The 21,300-nt window shown below is 38.0% G+C and overlaps 1 protein-coding gene across 3 annotated transcripts in view; it reads right to left on the reverse strand.

Annotated features, from left to right (window-relative positions):
* The window catches only part of tesk2 (testis associated actin remodelling kinase 2), a 47,652-nt gene that overhangs the window by 8,701 nt on the left and 17,651 nt on the right, over positions 1 to 21,300 (reverse strand). For all 3 annotated transcript variants that reach the window (XM_042334868.1, XM_042334869.1, XM_042334870.1), the window contains exons 4-10: positions 17,254 to 17,302; positions 7,218 to 7,364; positions 6,231 to 6,313; positions 4,568 to 4,652; positions 3,839 to 3,922; positions 2,683 to 2,769; positions 1,197 to 1,338 (exon numbers count right to left, since the gene is read on the reverse strand). In XM_042334868.1, coding sequence (XP_042190802.1) covers positions 1,197 to 1,338; positions 2,683 to 2,769; positions 3,839 to 3,922; positions 4,568 to 4,652; positions 6,231 to 6,313; positions 7,218 to 7,364; positions 17,254 to 17,302 — 677 coding nt within the window. The remainder of the gene's footprint in view (positions 1 to 1,196; positions 1,339 to 2,682; positions 2,770 to 3,838; positions 3,923 to 4,567; positions 4,653 to 6,230; positions 6,314 to 7,217; positions 7,365 to 17,253; positions 17,303 to 21,300) is intronic.

Below are 21,300 nucleotides of genomic sequence, written 5' to 3' on the forward strand. Positions count from 1 at the left end.
CATGCAGATGGGTTCATCCAAAAAGACACTAGATGGCAGCATAGCTATTGCACTTACTGAACCAATTGACAGCTTACTGCTCATTTGTGAAATATAAAACAAACAAGTCATTGAAGTTCAAAAGGCAACTCCCAGATTATTGCCCTTTGGACTGCCAGCAGGTGAAAGGAAATTGCAATCTCCATTGTTTTGCTTTGAATAAAACTCATGTTACATATTATGCAGATGATCCATTTTAGGCTTTGTTTTTAGGTTTCATATAGTTCACAAATACAGTGCACTTATATGGTGCCTCTCAAGCAGCGTAGCATCCCACAGCGCTGTAGGTTTAAATACATCTTTTACGGCTTATTTTAGCACAAACCCAGAAACTGAAGACAAGGTGATTTTTCAAGCTTTGATCTGCAACAATTTCTTTCTATAACGAAATATCTTATTTACCACACAGGACATAAAAGTGATCGTTTTACTCAGTCACTAGCAGCCAGATAGTTTATTAAATCATCCCCAACCAACAAAATAATATTTTAACAATTTATGGCAAACTGCAGCTGAAATCCCAACTTGATGGAAACGGGATTCCAAAACCTCTTCACATGGAATATCACTGAGAAATGCTGCATATAAAACCAACTTCCAAATAAATTTAAACTAAAAAGCTGTAGGGAATTTTCCTCCTAAACAATTTATAATTGATTGGCACTGCCTTTTCATATATAAAAAAATAACTGGTGGTGTGATTCCTAGAACTTTGCTCCATAAAATTATTCAGATAAAAGTTGAAATAAAAGTCAGGCAATGCTTCTGTCACTGAATAATCTTGATATATCTATTAAAATGACTGCAGCTGACAGACTGCATGACTTGCACGATCTTGGTGCTTTAGCCTGCTTTGCTCTCATCATTGCTGGGAGATATGAGGCTGGGAAAAAATGCACAAAGTCAGTAAGACCTTCAAGGGCCACTGTAAATGTCTGACCAAATTTTAAGAACAAAATCTTCAAAACAAAGTGTGTAATCCATCGATGTAATGTACAATTCCTCCCACCCCCATCCCTTCCATTGTTCTCCTCCTCCAGTATCAGGTTCCACTCCCAAAGAAAGTTAGATTATGATCACAGTAATCAGCAAACTAGATATTTGGTAAACATTGGTATCTATCTGATAGTGTCATAATTGAAAGGTTACCCGCTTACCTTTCTGAAGATTAATAGTCTTTCTCTCAATGCCTTCTGCACTGCTCAGGTGCCTCTCTGGTCCCTCCTCTTGTAGATGGTGTGTGATGCCCTCCAAAGTTTTTACTATGTCTGCAAAGGAAGGTCGGAGCTTGGGATCCACCTAAGCAGAAAGATAAAATCATTCTTAAAATTCTCTAAAACCCCAACAGAAAAGCCCCAATAAAAAAAAACTTTAATTGGTAAAAGAATCTGAACTTTAATGTATAATGCCATATTGTTTTACTTTTAGCCTATATTTAACCCTGTTTCAGGACATGACCACGGTTGCTGCCATCATAAGCATTAGATGCTCTATGTCTCCCGCCGACCATCGGTGGCCGGGTTTTCAGCCTCTCTGCCCCCACACTCTGGAACTCCATCCCACTGTCCCTTCGCTTCCTCCCTTGACTCCTTCAAGGTCGGTCTCAAAATCCTTCTCTTCGACCGTGCCTTTGGTCTCCCTCCCATCTCTCTGCCTTCCCTCACCCCTCCCCCAAGCTCAGGCCCTGACACCTGACTGTTCAGCGCTTTGGGACGTTCTCCCGACGGGAAAGGCGCTCTATAAATGTCATTTTGTTGTTGTTGTTACACGTGTGCGTTATTGTGTCAAATTCTCAATAGCTTAATACAGAAATCTTGTTATTTATGAATGAACTCAGTTATGCATCATTGCAAATTATAAATAGTTTTGATGAAGACAATGTTACATTAGTAAACACATTCCCATCTCTCACTGACTGTGCCATTTGTGTCCTGGTACACTGCTCTGCACAAACCAAAACACAGTAAAATGTGGCAAGATTAACAAATTAAGCATTAAAATAAACCACTTTACCATTAGTAGTAATCTTTCATTTTACCACTAACGAAAGTATCATAATAAAATTCTGCATCTGATGAAAGATAATTAGGAGGTTGATGAATACTCTTCTCTTGCTCTTCACAATCAATGCCCATAGTTATTTTGGATTGTAAGTTTTATTTGAATAGTGACATTTCCACACATTTAATATCTTCATTGTTGTGAACCAGCACCAATATTATATATCATGGATTTTATCTCATTAGTTGATCAGAATATGTTCAAAAAACGGGTACATTATCAATTTTCAATGAGTAATAAACTTAATTTTCATCAAGTTATAATGTCATCTTTAATATCAATCAGATCACACAGTAAAAGTAGTCATAAAATACTTTGTGATGAAGGACAAAGGGCATATGATTGAGTTTTAGGTTACAGGTTCTGGCGTAATGAGCACATTGCATTGAGTCGTTGTTGCCCAATGCATTTACCAACAAAATCCCCAAGGCAAAATTTGCCAGCGCTATCTGATCAGTTAAACACAGTAACAAGCCTGTGCTGGCTTTCAGATGGTGTAAGTTGTCTTGCTCATCCACAGGAATATCTGGAGTTATTATAAATTCTAACAGCTGCAGGGTCACTCTGGCACATTTTACTCACATTGCAACAGTTGAAGGCAAGTTGCAGGAAGTCAGGTGGGCAATCTCCTACCATGTGTTGAAATGCATCATAATCCAACCCAAAGTTCTGAAGTATATGTTGGGGGCGGAAAAGAAAAACAAAATGTTTAATCAGTGTCTAAACTACACAGAGTACAAATGACAGGGGTTAAACTTACAGAATTTATTTATCTGTAACCCACTCAAACAGGACATTCTTCCACACAGTTATAAAAGCTATTTAGCTAATTATGAACAAAATCGGTTTGGTTTTCAAGTTAAAAACAGAGTTAAGATTTTGGGAGTACATGAACAAAGCCATTCATTATCCATTCACATTGGATCTGCAAGATTGAACAGTTCAACCAGTAGGCAGTGATTTCACTGCTTCACTTATGTTCATTAAATTCCATAAACAATACAATTTTACTGTAACTGTAATTACAGTTAAACAAATTTGAATCACAAGAAGTTGATTTTTTTCTCTTAACAGCTATGTTAATAGCCTCTTAACACTTTGTTCAACAGCCTTTTTGCTAAATCAGGCCAAACGTGATATTCAGGTTAGGTTGAAATGCTTTTACTTTCAAAATCTACCAAAATCCCCACTGTAATGTAAATAACATTGTTACATGATGGCAATTGTGATCAAGACAAAGCAGTCATTATGAGTTTTTGCTTATTTGAGTTCCGACTGAATAAAACTGCTACACATAGGTTTGATACCAAGGGAGCATGACTGTACCTTTTCCCAGTTCTACATTCAGACTGATATGCAGCAGAAAGGAAATTTATAATCAGAAGAAAATCTACAAATGACATCTCTGGTAGATAGTTGGCTTGTTCCAATATAGTGGCCGGTGCTATGCTAATTACTCTAGATGCTGTAGTCTAGCAAACTCTTAAAGTTGATACACTAGCATTCCTCCATTTGGATCAGGAATATTTTGTTTGTAGAGGTTGAACAAATTTAAAGGAATACAGAAATTAGAATAGAATGAATAAGAATGCATTTAGAAATTCCAAGTAATGATTCAAGAGAAATTGTCATTTGGCGACTGATAAAATGCAGTCGGTTAAACCACACAATGACACAAATGCTTTGTTTCTTTTCTATCAGTAGCTAACTGAAATGTCAAAGACAACTTGTTCCTTACCTCTGTACGAGGGAGATAGTCAGGATCAGCTTGTACACGGGCTATAATCTCACACAGGATAATGCCAAATGAAAACACATCCGCCTGCCATAAAATTAGAAATCAGCATTAGCAGACACAAAACCTCACAGAACACTATAATTAATTATGTCGCTAAAGTTATTTATATTCTAAAAGAACATTTTTATTGAACATTCAGTTTTAATGCAAAACCAACAAAACCAAATTGTTTAAAAGATGTTCATCCCAACTTTCATATTCAACTGGATCTGTACCAATTACTTAATAAGCCATAAGTATAGAAATCATAAGCTGCTTTACAACTAGACAAAATGGTAGCACGTTAATATATTCCATGCCCTAATATTACATTTAAAAGTTGCAAAAAGCTGCAGCCCTTTCTCCAGGAAATGCATAGAGCTAAAAAGAAGGTTAAAAACAATAAAATATATTTAGCATAGGCTCCACAAAACACCAGGCTTGTAATGAAACTAAAACTACTATAGATGTGAAACCTACATGTTAAAAATATCTTTCATTTATAACCTTCGAGTTCAGAAGCTATGGTGGTTTTAACAGTTCCAGACATATTCAGGGTTGAATTTAAAAGTGGAAACGAATACATCTGTAAATTCAACAATTTCAATTAAATTTCTTCTTTTTTTAAAACTATGAAGCAGTTCTGCTGCAGATCGTCAGATCCCAATTTATACAATATGAAATGCCTACCGTTTCATTATAATGCTCACTGTGTAGCATCTCTGGAGCCATCCAAAAAGGTGATCCGACCACTGACAGCTTTTCTATGTCCACACTGACAGCACCAAAGAAAGAAAATGCAATAACAATATTATACAACATAATCAGCCACTCCAATGCACCACCAAAATAACTCGAGATAAGTTTGTTCATTTGCTGTTATAGCTACTAAAATAAGAACAAATACCAGAGACCAGTCCTTTAGAACAGATACCGGGGAGAATTTGAAAGATTTAATTTCAGCAAGTCATTTTCAAGCACATGGAGCACTGCTAGGGCAACGTTGAACTAGAATATTACTGCCTTAAACCTACTATTTCTAAAAAAGTATGATTTGTTTCATTGATGCTAAGGCTAAAGTTGTGAAAAATATCCACAAGTAATTGATAACGAAATGGATACTAATTACAAGCTGCAATATAATTGAGAGAATTCATAACAAAGTTTCACTACTATAACACACTTGAATGTACTACATAGAAATGCAGCAAACTCAGGATTTTATTGGATATACACAATTCCAGTTAAGTGGTATATAAGCATTATATACAGTCTAAGTACCCACATAACTGAAATTTTCTATGAAACAGTGTTAGTGATGTTCAGCACACAATTCTCTCCACACAGGGATATCAACCAATCCAAGATCATGATGGCAATTTTATTGAGAAAGGACTTGCAGTTGACTTACAAGTAATTTCCATATCCAGTATACATTATTGATCCGAACTGCTGATTATGAACCGCAGATAATCACTTTGCAAACTTGCAGCAATTACATCACCAGCCACACTTCTTCTCCAAGAAGCGATGTTGGTTATGTTAATCACAACAAAGGCAACTAAAAGCACTCTGACTTCAGAATAGTTTTTTTTTTAAAAAACACAGCTCAGCGTTATGGCCTGTTATAGGCTCACTGCTGTGAATTTACGTAGTTGTCTGAACCTTTAGGTGTGATTATTGCCTCGGTAACCATTAGCTTCTATTTATTCTACTAACAGCCTAAAATAACTCACACATGTAAAACAGTTAAAAGGTCACGAAGCATGCAGCTATTGGATTAATTTCAAGATGTGCTTAAGGTTCTGGCAGAAAACACACATTTATAGAATAAATAGATCTCTGCAGTGATGGACATTCTTTTCAGAGGATCTTTCGCATTGTACAAAAGGCTATTATAACTCAACAAGCATAGTCTTTTATACTCAAAGAACTGCCATAAACTTGCCAATATCAACAAAATAGTTTTTCGCTGAACTCCCTCCAATTGACTTTTTTCAGTGGGAAAGCTATTGGCACAACACTTCAGTTCTGGCTGCTACTGCATTATGTTTAATGTTTTAGGTTCAAAACAATATTATTAAAATGTGCAAGTTCCATGTGAATTTTATTAAGAAAAAACAAAACATCACAATGAAGCTATCAGTAACATAGACTTAAAAAGAACTGAGCAGTTCTGTTCAGAGGTTATTGTAAACATGCACAATGAGTGAAACAGTTTAGCAAAATACCATAGTTATCAGTTAATACATGAAAAAGTAAGAATGCTGTATATTACTAATGTAACTGACAATATTTCCAAAAGGAAGGTGTAGTTTTATGCCAAAATACATAAAAAGGAAACTAATTTTACCTGAGATCAGGAATTTTCTCAGCCAGGCCAAAGTCACCCACCACTGCAGTATATCCATTCTCCTCTTTTTTAATTAAACAGTTCTATGGGGGGGAAAAAACAATAAAAACCCTTTACAATTATTGTAGGTACAACTCAATCTTTCTACTTCTACTTATTGAATCCAAACTTTCAGAATTTTATAACTGGAATATATTCAAATACATTTTTTAAAAAATCAATGAAATAATAATAATAATAAAAAAAAAGGTTTAGTGGCTGGATTAGCATTTTTCCCAAACCCATACTACAATATTACTATGCAATGCTAAGGTAATCCGGAGTTGTGTTGTCATAGCTCCAGCAATACTATAATGCTGGTCATTTTGTTTTGGTCAGTCGGGTGTCTGACACATGCGGAAACGCACCACCATGCTTTAGACTATCCAAACCAAGCTGAGATTTCCATGCATCCTACCTACACCTGTTGGTCGTGAATCATAAACCTGCATCCAAGAGCAACCAAGGAAGAACACAATAATTTTAATGAAAAAGTAATTAATCTTGTTGATTATTCTCAGCATCAGCTCATTTCTTCTACCATGTACCTCATTCCCTTCCTTTTACCAAATTATATTCAATTTCCTCTTGAACCCATTTATATCATCTCCTTCAACGATTTTCCTCTGTAGACCATTTTGGATGCCAATTACTTGTGGCCTTTGGTGTTTCGAAAAATCCAATTAAAACGAACCCTGCCATCACCCTTTATTAAGCAACATGCGTAATCATATAATTGCATTGCTACGTGCATTTTCATATTGCTCATGTTTACAGTATTAAAAAATCATATCCCCACCATTATGCTTCACTGACATCTTAATGGCAACACTGAACCTAGTAATGTTTGCAAAACAGCAAATACTATGTCATCCCAACATTATGCGTCATTCGCAAATGTTTACTGTTAAATTTGTAACAAAGCACTTATATTGATAGATCTTGCACCTTGGAAGTCAAGTCCCGATGAAAGACGCCCTTCAAGTGCAGGTAACTCAGCCCGGATGCAAGGTCGTGGGCTATTTTGACTCTGGCAGTCCAGGGCAGGTGTTGGCTGCTGTCCAATAACTGTTCGAGGTTCCCTCCATTAATGTACTGAGAATAAAGCATAGAATACAGAGAATTAGAATGACAGTACTTCAGAAGACCTCACACTAGGATTTGTACTCCAGTCAAAAATAAACTCAATGTCGTATGATCCCTGAAAAGCTGGTATTGACAAAAGAGTTGTTATAAAATTATCAAAATTTGATTTGGAGCAGCTATAAATATTATGGTACAAAATAGTTTGTTTGAAAATTCGCAATTTCTAAAAAAAAAAAGTTCTCTTGCTTAGGCCTCACCTCCTCCTTTTGCTTCAAAGCATACAGATTCAAAAAACTATTCTAGTAAGTCACCAACAGAAAGACCCAAAACATTACAAACTATTCTTCCAGTTGTTGCATTTCCAGCATTATTAGCCCAGGAATGCATTTTCATATTTGCCCTTGTGTGCCAAGGAAACCCACCTGTCACATTTTCCCCATGTTTGATATGTGGCTATATTCCAATGGCTTTCCCAAACAGCACAGGTGAAATTTTAAAAAAAGCAGCTAACTGTATGTGCAAATTTCACTTTATCACTTTTGCCAGGGGAGGTTACTGTAAGAAGACTGAACCAATTTGCATATAACATGTTGGTGGCAACAGACTACACGTCTCCTAAACCAGAAACATGCCACACATCAAAACATGACACATGCATGAACATGCTTAATTATTCTGGTATGCTTATTGGGAGAAATCAGGTACAGGATCAAAGTGGTCCAATTGTTTTTCCAAATATTCTAAATTGTTCTACTTCCCTAGGTTTGAACATCAATAGAATGGCAACCAAAGCTCTCATTAAAAATCCAGATAAGTAAAGTTATAGGCTGCAAGCCTGAAATACCATATCCAACAGAAAACCCTCACACAAATTACTGATAAAAATGGACATGCCATTTCTAGGCATATACGCAAATGATGTTGCAAATAAAACCCACAGATAACGGATACAGCACAATGAACAATGGCATGTGTTTTCTTTTTTAAAAAATTGGATGATAGCTACAAAATTATGTAAATATACCTCAACATATTGTCACCAGCAAGAGAGTTGAACAAGTTGGATTCTGAGAAACATCATGATATTATTAAAAGAGAAGCAAGTTTACCTAAATGTAAAGTCTTCCTCATTCTTCAAATTAAACCCTGGTAATCAATAGAGGAAATTACTATAGATATATCCCCTTATTGCTTGACATCAATGATGTCACCAATGTGATTCTGCCTTCCTGCGCTGTATTAATACACCTCTCTGGAGTGATGCATCATTCTTTTCCAAAAGAGGCAGAAAAACATAATATTCAATAAAGAACATAATGCAACAAAATGTTGTTATCACTACACAACAAACCTCTAGATATAGCCAGAGGATTTTGATAAATCTTGGCAGATGGAGGATACCTCATTAGGTAATCTTTCTTTCTCATTTGGCATTCTTTAAACACTGCCTCAATAATTTAGAACATCTAGGTGGACCACAGTCTGGAAGGAGAAAAACTGGCTTAACCAGCAACTAAAGTTACCAAGTGTATAACTTTAGATGTTCCACTAATGGCCTTTTTCAGAAGTTTCAACTAAGGTCACCAAAAAAAAACTTAGCCCTTAATAGCATTTCCATATCATATATTGCAAGTCAATACATCTCTGGCCAAAAATGCTAGAAGATGGCACACCCAGATTTGGAGCATTGCATTTTAATCCTACAATGAGGTCCTCTAGAGATATTTCATCAGAGAAGTATCCTTAATAACTGACAAACTTTAGAAAACCTTTTGTTGCGAGAGCCTGGCCTGGTGTCCTCATGCCCTTTCAACTCACCAGTGGCAAGTGAATCCTACCTAGGAGACAAAGTGTTCTCTATAGATTATTCACTTGATCTTTATCAATACCATAATAAAATTTGGAACACCTTGTAAATGTTCCTTGTTCTAAAATTAAAATGTAGAAATAGAATTTGTTTTACTCAGAAACAGAATACTGCCCAAAACTGATTTAAGAAGTTGATCTGTTAGAAATTTTGAAAAATACAGAAATATCAGCTTAGCAGACTTATTAAATATTGCTGGGAGATAGGATTATAAAGCACTACTGCATTTCATTATAAGTTTTAATTTATGACAAAGTATTATGAAAGCAGACATATCCAGTTACATTTTATACTTTCTTAATCTAATTTCACAGTCAATCACATTTTAACAATGAACTCCACAAGTGCAAAATCCACTCATCACAACTGCGAGAGTAAACCTTGTCCATTGAACCTTACGCATAGGGTGACCAAAAAGTTGTGATACCATTTATTTTAATAATAATTACTTTATTTCTTCATTTCTGTAAGACCTATTAGACATTGTAATGGTATCACAACTTTTTCATCGTGTACATTCATCTACAAAATACACAGCACTTTACAATAAATCCATTGAAGTACTTTGAGACATCCGCCTGATGTGAAAGACATCAAATGGAAGAATTAATATATCCTTATTATACTTGTGAGGGGGAGCATATCCCAATTTGATATTGAGGTAGTATGTAGGCATAGCATATCTAGACTTTGAAAGGGCTTGAGATATGAGAAATTATTTTACAAACTGATGTCACATGTTATCAAGAATAAGACACTAACTAGTAATTGGCCAAGGAAAGAAAGAAGAAAATAGACATTAGGAGAGTTCGGTCAAGATGAAGGTACCAGGTCAGATGCTTTCTGTTCTGAGTATACACAATTGACCTAGATTTGCAGGCTCAACGCAAGGCTGCTAAATTAATAGATGATGCAACTATAGAAAAATAAGTGGTATCCAAAATACTATAAAGAGACCTCTACAGAGTTTGTATCTGGATTGATCACTGGCATTGAAGTTCTGTGTAAAGTTAAGCGACATGTACACCAAAGGCAGGACAGAACTTGCCAAATAAGGCATTGAAAGAGGCCTAGGAGTGTTCGTTGACTTTCTGCTCACATGTCCAAACAGTGTTAGGCAGCAATAAACAAGCCAAACAGGATGCTGGACTCCAGTGCCAAATCAGTTAAGATCCCCCGAACTACTCCACAAGCTGTACAGTGTTCTTCTGATTAGGCCACACCCAAAATTCTTCCTACAACTCTGGTCACTGTGACATAAAGAGGCTGCCCAAGTCCTAGAGGCAGTTGAGAAGAAAGCAACAAGTGTGAGAAGATCCTCTGCCTTAATAGCTATCTTGGAGGAGAAGTTCTAGAAGTATATAAATACTACACGTGTTTGAAGAAGTACATTCTGAACTTTTGATCTCTTCTGATATTTTTGGACAACTCACAGATACCATAAAGCAGCAGAAGAGGATCACACATTCAGGATTGTGAAGGACAATTTTAAAACAAATGTCACAAAATAGTTCTTTACACAGAACATCTGCAATAGGTTACAAGTAAGGTAGATGCCAGACTAACCGGGTTTATTTAGGAAAACTTCCTGATTCTCTAAGGTGGCTTGTCTGGAAGGATGAGGTCAAATGGGTCCAAGGATCTTCACCCATACCTCATTTGCTATAGAATGACCATATGGAGTCCTGTAGCTCAGTGGTTAGAGCACTCGCTTTGCAAGTGAGAGACCCGAGTTCAATTCCAGGCAGGGAGAAACCTTGGGCAAGTTTCCTTACTCCATATCTCAATTATTCGCAAAAAAAATTGAAATTGGATCTGCATTTAAATCATATTGTTGCAAAAATCAATCACAGGGAAAATAAAGTACAATATATGAAAAATAGAAACATTTGAAGATTAAGGATCCTCTCAAGGTTGTTCTACAACATTCAGTTGCTGAGATGGCTTCTGACAATTCTGGAACAGCCACTAACTAAATGGTGTGCCAGAGCAGCCAAAAGTGATTCCTTCCCATTGTCAATGTGATTTCTTTTGTACTCCTTCAGACACAACTGAGATCCAAACAGGTGCAATAGCACATGAAGTCCTAGTCCTACAACGTGTGGAGTCCTGTAGCTCAGTGGTTAGAGCACTCGCTTTGTAAGCGAGAGACCCGCGTTTAATTCCAGGCAGAGGGCGAAACCTTGGGCAAATTTCTTTACTCCACACACCTAATAATAATCCCTCCAAAACCAAAAACAATAATAAATTTGTCATTTTCAATCCACGACTGTTTGTGGGACATTGCTGTGCGCAATTGGCTGCCGCGTTCGCCCACAAATATACAGTCAATTCACTTTACAGTATATTCTGTGAAGCGCTTTGGGACGTCCAGAAGACATGAAAAGCGCTATATCAAATGCGAGGATTATTATTATTAATAACAATGTGAAACACCATAGTAAAGGCAAGTATCAGAGATGTATTGTGGGATGATGTGGGGTGAATTGCTAAATTAATATGGATAAATGTAAGATAACACACTGAGAACAAAATCTGGAAAACATGCACATAATAACTGGCGATCCACTTAAATAGAGAAAGGATCCGATCTGATTATTGACAAATCATTGGACGTATCCAGTCATGGCTGATAATAATGAGATTAATCAAGGATACTTCTAGAGATTGTTTGAGTCAAAACAATCTAATCTTATATAAAACTCAGTTAAGGCCACCTTAGACAAAAGAAAAGAACTCTGCTCATATGGACGAAAGTATGAAAGCTTTCCCCTCCTATTTTTTAATAAAATAGGGGAAGAGGAAAATGAGCAATAACAATACCCATCTTTTATTTCTGTCAAGTGGATTTTCTTCTCCCCAGTACCCTAGATTTCATTTCAATCTTCCATATAACTAGGGCTTCTGATTTTAGGTTTGAACTGAAACGCCCTGATAAAACACCCTCGAAGAAAATAAAAAACAGTGGTTATCCAATAAACAATACAAAATCACATAAATGGTTATCTGTCCTGACGTGCCTTACTTAAGTATGAGGACCCCTCTCACCTCTGTGGGCAGACACATCCAAGTCTTCCATTAAAAGTGAAAAAAAAAAATTAAAAATAAACTCCACAAAAAAGCCCTACAGAATGCCATGCCTGAGGAAAGCTATGAATTATAGTGACAATTTCAGACATCAAGGTGGCATTTCACATCAATGCAATTCGTAGAATTTAATTAATGCAATATACAAGGTCATAAACTGTTACAATGTTGGTCGTGCCAAGTTATAAACAGGAAAATTGATAAAAGTAACACTTGTCACAGTCCAAAAGTCAGATTACTCATTCACCCATGTTGACTATTATTTCCGAACTGATATTTTTAGATAGATTAGCAAAACCCAGCTGCAACATCTCTAAAGAGGAATCAGTACTTCACTCTATCCTTTTTAAAATCTTAGTGCTCACATCCCATTATCTTCAGACATCAACAACATAATGCTTCTCAATGAACTGTGTGACAAAACCTACGGATGTGTTCAAGTTTTCTTGAACAGTCAGTGAAATCTTATCAACAAATTTGAGGTGTGGGTAAAAGGGGAACAACAACTTGCATTTATATAACTCCATTCACGCCGGATGGAAGAAAGGAACAGTACTTTATATGCATCTTTTGTTGAATCTAGATAATTAAAGAACTAGTCTATTTATTTAAACTTGTGCTGACTAAATGAAATGCGACAAAACTACCACAATATGGATAGAACTAGAAGGGAGCATTCGTTGGAATACAAAACCTTGTGCTGATGCTCTGTGTATTAGCATCCCTGTAGGTATGCCATTGGTATGGCATTTCAGCTCAGAGGTTTTGTGTTGCTAGAAGCAGGAACAGAAATACAACACCAAAAATCACTCCTTGACTGGAGCATCCAATGCCAATTTGTTTCCATTTCTTCAATAATTTGTGGGCACCACAGCATTATCAGCTTACAGTTTGTAATCCAACTTCCATTCTATGTCACGGTGAAGATTACAGCTACAGACAAACATTTTAATGAGAGAAATCTTGGGAGTAGAAACAAATGAAAAGAACAAGTATATTAAGTAATTCATCCACAAATTTCATAAATCAGCACATATCCCTTACTTCCTTACTTGGTAGGGTCATCCTAACCAGACAAGCAGTGAGAAGCTTCCCAAATAGGGCTCTCCGTTGGAAGCTATACAGTCCCTAAACACTGGCTCTTGCCAACCTGTGCCTAATACGCTCTGGAATTAGATAAACGTGGTGCATCCTTTCAGAGAGAGAGAGCATATTCAATTCCAGACACAGGGAAATTTACAAGTGTGTATGGCATACAAGTGTGGAACTTCCAGTGTGGGTTGAATACTCTTAAGCATGGGATGGATTTTCATACGTGCCAGACACCCAGGACCTGCAGGTAAGGGAGAGTGGAAGGAGCTTTACTTGCATTTATCCCACACTAGCAAAACTGATCTGTTCACAATCTCCCCTAATTATCTTCTCTTTTCAAAGTTTGGGATGACTCCTCCTCAATCAATCCTTCCTTCAAACATGAAAGGTTCTCCAGCAGCACTTCCTGCAATAAAGGTTGTAAATTCATTGGGTAGTGAACAGGGCTTATACAAAGTCACATCCTACCATTTTGTGGTGTTCCAATGTTCTGCAATTTTGCTTCCCTCAAAGCCTGACAACTAAGAACTGCATTAATGCAACCCATCAATCCCAGAAATTATACTCATCAAGATTAAATTACAATAGATACTTGCATCAGAAGCAACTTTCTTTCCTGACCCCAACACAATCCAGAATCATCACTGCTCATTCCAAAACATCAATTAAATTATTCTAAAATGAATCAGGACAGAGATAGTGTGTTTTTCCGATGCTGGAAAAATATTGAATACAACTATAAGGCAACATTTAGATAAAAATGACACATTTAAACACAAGTTGTGACATCTAAAGTTGCAGAATTATATCTTAATAATGCTGCGGAAACTATAGGAATGATACCGTCCTTTGGTTCCAATTACAATCTTTCTATGCTCCCTTAAATCACCTGTGTCAGCTTCACGGCTTCTTTGTGCTCGTTATAGCTGTATGTACTCCCACCCCTCTAATCTTAAAAGAAAACAAGTATAAATACTACTTATTAACTGTTGCAATAATTTTAGATTATGCTCATTTTAGTCAATGATAAAATGGCAATTAGTTGGAAGCAGAAATTGAACTCCTACATATTGATAATATTCCAGGCAGGGCACAACCAAAAATAATATAAAACAATCTTTTTGCTATAAACATTGTGGCACTTTTTCAGAAAGTTGACAGTGTAGTCCACTTGCAATACTTGCGCAGGAAGTTTACTTGGAATTGATGGCATGGTTTGATAAAGGGCCTCAAGCAAGGGAAGAAAACACATTTGGAAAGATGATCCAGTAAAGCTGCAAATACTTTCAATTTAACTTGTATTTCTGTGAAAAAGTACATCTCCCAGCATGTGGAAATTGCTGCATACCTACAAGATTGTGAGATTACCAAAAGTAAGTTTGTCTTGGATTATCTCAAAAGCATATTTTGTTTCTGTTACTCAGTACAGTACCTTATTAAAAGTATATTTGTAGTGTCCAGTGTTTGGTGCCTCCAGATTTTATAAATATTTTTGGGTTGAAATGATCCGAAAAAATTCTAAAAAAGATTAAAATCTTCACATACCTTTTATCTGAATCCAATGCCTCAAGAGGCACAGCAAACCAAGATTACAGATAAACCTCAACATAAAAATTGGCTGCACACGCAATTTTCAATAATAAGCAAATTATCTACGTAGAACCAGGAATCAGCACAGTAGGAAAAAAAATACTCAGTATATACTAAACTACTGGATGAGGACTCAGATGTGATCTCTAGAAAATCAATGACAGAGTTTGATTAATTCTAGATACTGATACTATGAACACTTTTCACAAAGCATTTCAGATGTTGCCTGATGACCAGTATCTAGGAGGCAACCTGAAGCATGGAGCATGCAAGTCCAATACACTATACAGTACTGCCAGATTGATAAGAGTGATATAATGAAATATGTGAATGCTATTTCCCATACGAGTTTCTAATCACAGCAGGGGCATTGTGGCAGGCTAAGTGGATACCAAACCCTTCCGCGCAAAAGGGAAGAACTAAAGTTAAAAAAACATTTTCTGAAATCACACCCAAATGCAAATTACTTCAATTAGAACAGTTGCTATATTGGGAGGGGAACACACACTCTACAAACTGCTGTAGTGTACAACATGCTTCCCTAAATTTTCAAAAAAAACTTTCAAAAAAATTAGCACCAAACATTTTGTGAGGATGATAGCCTGGTCACAAACACGGTCTCCAGCATGAGTGCACGTTTCACAGTTTTATTCAACACATACACAATGCCATAGAAGCAGATGTATTTACTAAAGGAACATTTCAACTGCAATATCAACAACCCTGTATCAGCTAGAATTGAATAGGGATCTAGACAGAGAACAATTCTTACAGTTGATTCTGTACGACATGTCAACATTGGAAACCTTTTTTTAAAAAAACAGGACAGGAAATGAACAGAGCCAGGCTTCCTGTTGTGGCAACCCAGGGTTGGAAGAGTTGCTAAAGTAACAAATGAGCTGGAGGCAATTTGCTGTTCAACTGTATCATAGAGAGAGTAAAAAATACTAAAAAACATGCAAGTAGGAACTGGTTGGAGAACAAGACTCAAAATATATCGGGTGTATGGTCAGCAATCAAACAATTTTAAAAGCTTCTAAATCCCATCTGTGTATAAGATGCATCATACACTCAGAAAAAATGCAAGACCTTGTTTGATTCACAGGCATCATTTTTGAGATTAGCTGTTACTAAATCGCTAGAAAGTAGGCCCAGAAGCTGACAGAAGAAATTGATGAGATTAATCATAGTGGTCTGTTTTTACATATAAAAATTACTGTCTGCTCAACTGTTTTTATTTTCTTAACATAAATCACACCTTTGAATTTTGGATTGCTTTCAATTCGATTAATTTATCATGCTTTGCAAAACATTTATGGGAATATAAAAGTAAGAGCACCCACTTCCATTTCAGAGAATAGGACTTTTTTCCACAGATGAATTAGTTGCACATTTCTTGTTTTTAAATAATTTTCTAAATTTTAGAGGCTTAATTTATGTACTGGTACAACTGAGATCTTGCCAGTTAACACAATAGTGGTGGATGGGTTTAATGCGTTAAGATTTTATGGCACATTCTGCTCTTGAATTTTCATCCTTTTACGGTTCTTAAAAATAAAATCCTTTAAAATTGGTCACGTGCACATGATCATAACTAATGCAATTAGCTGCCTTTGTAGCTAGTTTGTCTGCCTTTGTAAATACTTTCATTTTTCCTAGTGATTTTCCATAATAGTAGTTGAGCATTTGATTACTGCTTTCAGCAATAAAATGTCTTTTGATGCGTGTAACAGAAATGCATGTGAATTTAGTATTGAAAATGCTTAGGTGGCACTATCAAATGCCTTTATTTTGATACCATGTAATAAAATGAAGTTGTATAATAATGTCCTAGAAATCAGTTTGGAAGAAGGATATATTGAGAAGGAACACAGAACACAGATCTAAAGAAAAAAACATACTTCATTGAGTGAAACTCAAAAGGTTCCAATGCCTAAGGCTCAAGAGCTTCAACAAAACAAGCCTAAATGTAAACAAAAACAGAAGTCGCTGGGAACACTCAGCAGTTTCAGGTCCATGACCCGAAACGTTGACTCAATTTTCCTTTCTCCGTAGATGCTGCCTTGATCTGCTGAGTGTTCCTAGCGACTTCTGTTTTTGTTTTCAGACTTCTAGCATCTACAGTATTTTGCGTTTTGTTTAAGCCTAAATTGTAAACTTGCTTCAAAGTTTCTGAAAAGTAAAGAACAACTTCTTCCAAATGAATACAGAACAAAATAGATTATAATGTACATCCAATTCTGGATGCAATCCAGAACTTACCTCAGTTAATGCATGTAGCTGGCCTTCATGGACACAAACACCCATAAATCTGTAAACCAAAGAAATCAATCATAAATATCACGTTGCATTCAATCGGTACAAAGACTAGACAAACTGTTCTTGTCAATTCTACATTTAAGGCTAAACAAAAGTATAAAATGTTTAATTATAAATCTTGTCACAGTGAAATATTGTAGTATGCATCATCTCTGGATGCTAACAATCTTGTAATTTACAGGGGTCACAATTCCCGCAATAAAGTTGTTGTATGCTACCAGGGAAAAATCCAGGGCACAATTCGCAATCATTCAATTTATCACAACACATACACTTCCACAGTAAAAAGCAGACTGTGGTTTAAAACACCAAAAGATGCCTCGCTAAAACTAAATTTTGTTAAACATTGTTAGCGCTTCTCTACTTAAGAGATTGGTGAGGAGAATTTGTAGGCATTTCGCTACCATTAGCATTTGATTGGGTTGTATAGATGCTCACATCGTCATCTCTACCGGTGAAAGAAAGGCTGGCAGAACCTATATATTTGCATGTGAACATCATCCTGTGTCGCAGCAAAATCCATTGTTAATGGGCTCTTGAACTACAAGTCAGCAAGACCTAGTATACTGAAACATACTAGAATATATTTTTCAACATTCGTCTCCCCAACAGTCACTTTAGCAACCTATTGAGTCCATCTGGAAAAATATAGAAATGCCAGAATCCGGATTAGTTAAAATGGTACTGAAAGAAGCATATGATCCCCAAAGACATTAAGTTATTTTACCAAATACATTTATTTATTTAGGAGGCAAGGCAGAGGAATATAGCGACAGAGTTCCAGAACGAAGCACTTGGCCGCCAATGGTGGGGCAGAGCGCGAGGAACTAACAGCAGCACCAAGTTTCCAGTGAGAGTGTCAGAGTGAAGCTGGGGAAGATCACAGAAGTGAGGAGAGCGAGATGTGTAGCATTTGTAGTTTTGAGTGAGGATGTTCACCCTCTCCCTCAACTCTTCTCTTCAACTGTGCCAATTAGCACTTCTCACATTCCCCACTCCTTGATGAGTGTTCAGCACCATCTCTAAAGCACTTAGACATTATCCTCGGCGAAAGACACCATATAAATGCAAGTAGTTATTCTTTTAGTTTCATTTACCACACCAAATCTGAAATCAAACAGCGAAAAGAGTATTGAGTGAGTTTATGGGCTCATAGCAAAGCATTTTTATGCTGAATATATTGTATTAGTCTTGAAGCTTCTAATAATTAATGTGCCCATATCATGAGGCACAGATATAACCAATGAAACTATGGTTTTAAATATAACTGCAAAATATAGCCTTAAGTCTCAAATTTAATGGAAAGCTCAGTAAACATTACTGTATACTAGCCAGATGCCAATCTAAAAGAAAATTATAGACAGTACAGAAATGGAATGAGGAATTCTCCACTTACATTACCATAGGTACTATATGATTGCAATTAAAAAACAGTAATGAACAGCAAAAGGGAAAAGACAGCAACGTTTGGGAGCAACTTAAGTTAGCTAGATGGCCAAATTAAAATTGTTGCCTGGAATCACTCTGATATCACATATAATTCAGTTTCAGAGTACAAATGATTAATGTTTTAGCGCTGGCAGAAGATGGAACTGCTTTGTGAAAACATTCACAGGAATAATAATTATGACCTACACTTCAGGGAAATTAGAGATGCCAATACATACTGCCCACCTAATGTCGAACCTCTAATGTCAAACCATAACCATGTTGATGCACACCTTCTTCATTCTCCCCACATAAAAAATAGCTGTTTAAAACCCACATATAGATGACACAAGTTGGTAAAACGTGCATCCACTTTTCTTAGCAACGCTATCAGTATCAGCCTCGGCTAGATTCAAAATTACACCCTGTTTAGTGCATCATGGCCACAGTTTCTAAAAAGGCTGTTAGAATTGCAACAGTATGAAAAGTGGGTGTGAGTATCAACTAGCATCAAGATCCATCAGTGGGTAGGGAGAGGTATATTTTCCAAGGGAAACAAAATTAAGCGTTGTTGAGTAACACCCAATACACGATGATTCAGCCTATACCAAATTAAATCTGTTCTCAAAGGGTCATAGAAAACCCATGTACATCAGCACACAGAAAGACTCTTGAGAGTACAATTCCGAAGACTTTATAACAACAAAATTACATTTATATAGCGCCTTTCACGTCGGGAGGACGTCCCAAGGCCCTGGACAGACAAGAGTTTTGGACCCGAGCTAAGGGTCGGTCTGGGGGAGGGCTGGGAGAGAAGCAGAGAGATTGAAAGCACGGTCGAAGAGGAGGGTCTTGAGGTTTGTCTTGAAGGTGGCGAGGAAGGTGTGTGATGGGAAGCCAGTGGAGTTGGGCGAGGATGGGGGTGATAGGGTCACGGAGCCTGGTGCAGGAGAGGACACGGGCTGCAGAGTTCTGGATGATCTGCAGTCTGTGGAGGGAGGAGTTGGGGAGGCCGACAAGCAGTGAGTTTGCATAGTCGAGCCTCGAGCTCCCAGTGTCGGAGCCGGGCAACGTTGCAGAGGTAGGGAAGGCAGAGCGGGTGATGGCGCGAATTGGGGTAGAAAGGATAGTTGAAGGTCGAACAAGACCCCAAGGTTCCGGACTGGCTTAGCGAGGTGGAGTGTGCAACCAGGGATGGTGATGATGATGCTGTCAGCGCCTGAGGTGAGGAGACGCTGATTGGAGCCAATCAGGAGCCTCGGTCTTGTTGACGTTCTACTGAAGAAAGTTGGCTCTCATCCAGGACTTAATGTCTGACAGACATTCTGTCAGCACAGCAGCGGGTCCTGGAGTCAAGGGTGGAGACAGAGAGGTAGAGTTGGGTGTCATCCACATACATGTGGAAATTGACCCCATGTCTGCGGATGATGTCACCAAGAGGGAGCATATAGATGTTGAAGAGGAGAGGACTAAGGACAGAGCCCTGAGGAACGCCGCACGAGACGGTCCGGGGGCTGGAGGAGAAGCCATTTGAGGAGATGAAGTGCAGGCGGTGTGAGAGGTATGATCTGAACCAATTAAGGACAGCGCTGTGGAGGTTGAGGTGAGAGGAGAGGTGGTGGATGAGTTGTCGACGATGTCGAAAGCATCGTCAAGGAGGTCAAGGAGACGAGGAGGCAGAGGGACCCCTGGTCGCAGATGGACAGAATGTCATTTGTCACTTTGACCAAGGCGGTTTCTGTGCTGTGGGCGGCACGGAAGCCCGATTGAAGGGGTTCGAGAAGGGAGTGACGGGAGAGGAAGGAGCGAAGCTGAAAAGCAACAATTCATTCCAGGACTTTGGAGGGGAAGGGGAGCTTGGAGATGGGGCTGTAGTTAGGGAATAGAGAAGGCTCCAGGGAGGGTTTTTTGTTTTTGGAAGGATAGGAATGATGACAGAGGTTTTTAAAGGAGTGGGAACAGTACCAGAGGCCAGGGAGAGGTCAACAATGTCAGTGAGTAGAGGGGCAAGGAGGTGGAACTGGGAGGTAAGGAGGAGGGTAGGGATGGGATCCAGGGAGCAGGTGGTGGGTTTCATACGGTTTATGGTGGTGATGAGAGAGGAGGGGGAGACAGGTTCAAAGGTGTGGAGGGAGGGGTGGGTAGGGGCTGGAGTGGAAGGAGGAGATGGGGAGGGAGTAGTAGTTGCAGCTGAGCAGATTCCCTCGACTTTGGATTCGAGGAAGTCCAACATCGCCTCGCAGTGGGCATCTGAGGCGAGGATGGGTGAGGCGTGAGAGGGTGGGCGGAGGAGTTGGTTCGTGATGGAGAAGAGAAGCCTAGGGTTGTCCTTAGCCACCAAGATTGTCTTGGAGTGGAACAACGATTTAGCAGAGGCAAGGGCAGAGCGGCAGGATTCAACATGGTCCAGCCAAATCTGCCGGTGGACAGTTAGATTTGATTTAAGCCAGGTGCGCTCAGTGGAACTCACGTAGGCTTTAAGGGAGCAGAGGTGGCTGGTGTACCAGGGTTATTTGCGTGATTAGGAGACAGTTCGGGAAGAGACGGGAGCAAGGGAATCAA

The sequence above is a fragment of the Callorhinchus milii genome, unplaced genomic scaffold (genome assembly GCF_018977255.1).
Source record: "Callorhinchus milii isolate IMCB2004 unplaced genomic scaffold, IMCB_Cmil_1.0 Scaffold5, whole genome shotgun sequence".
NCBI classification, from domain to species: Eukaryota; Metazoa; Chordata; class Chondrichthyes; order Chimaeriformes; family Callorhinchidae; genus Callorhinchus; species Callorhinchus milii.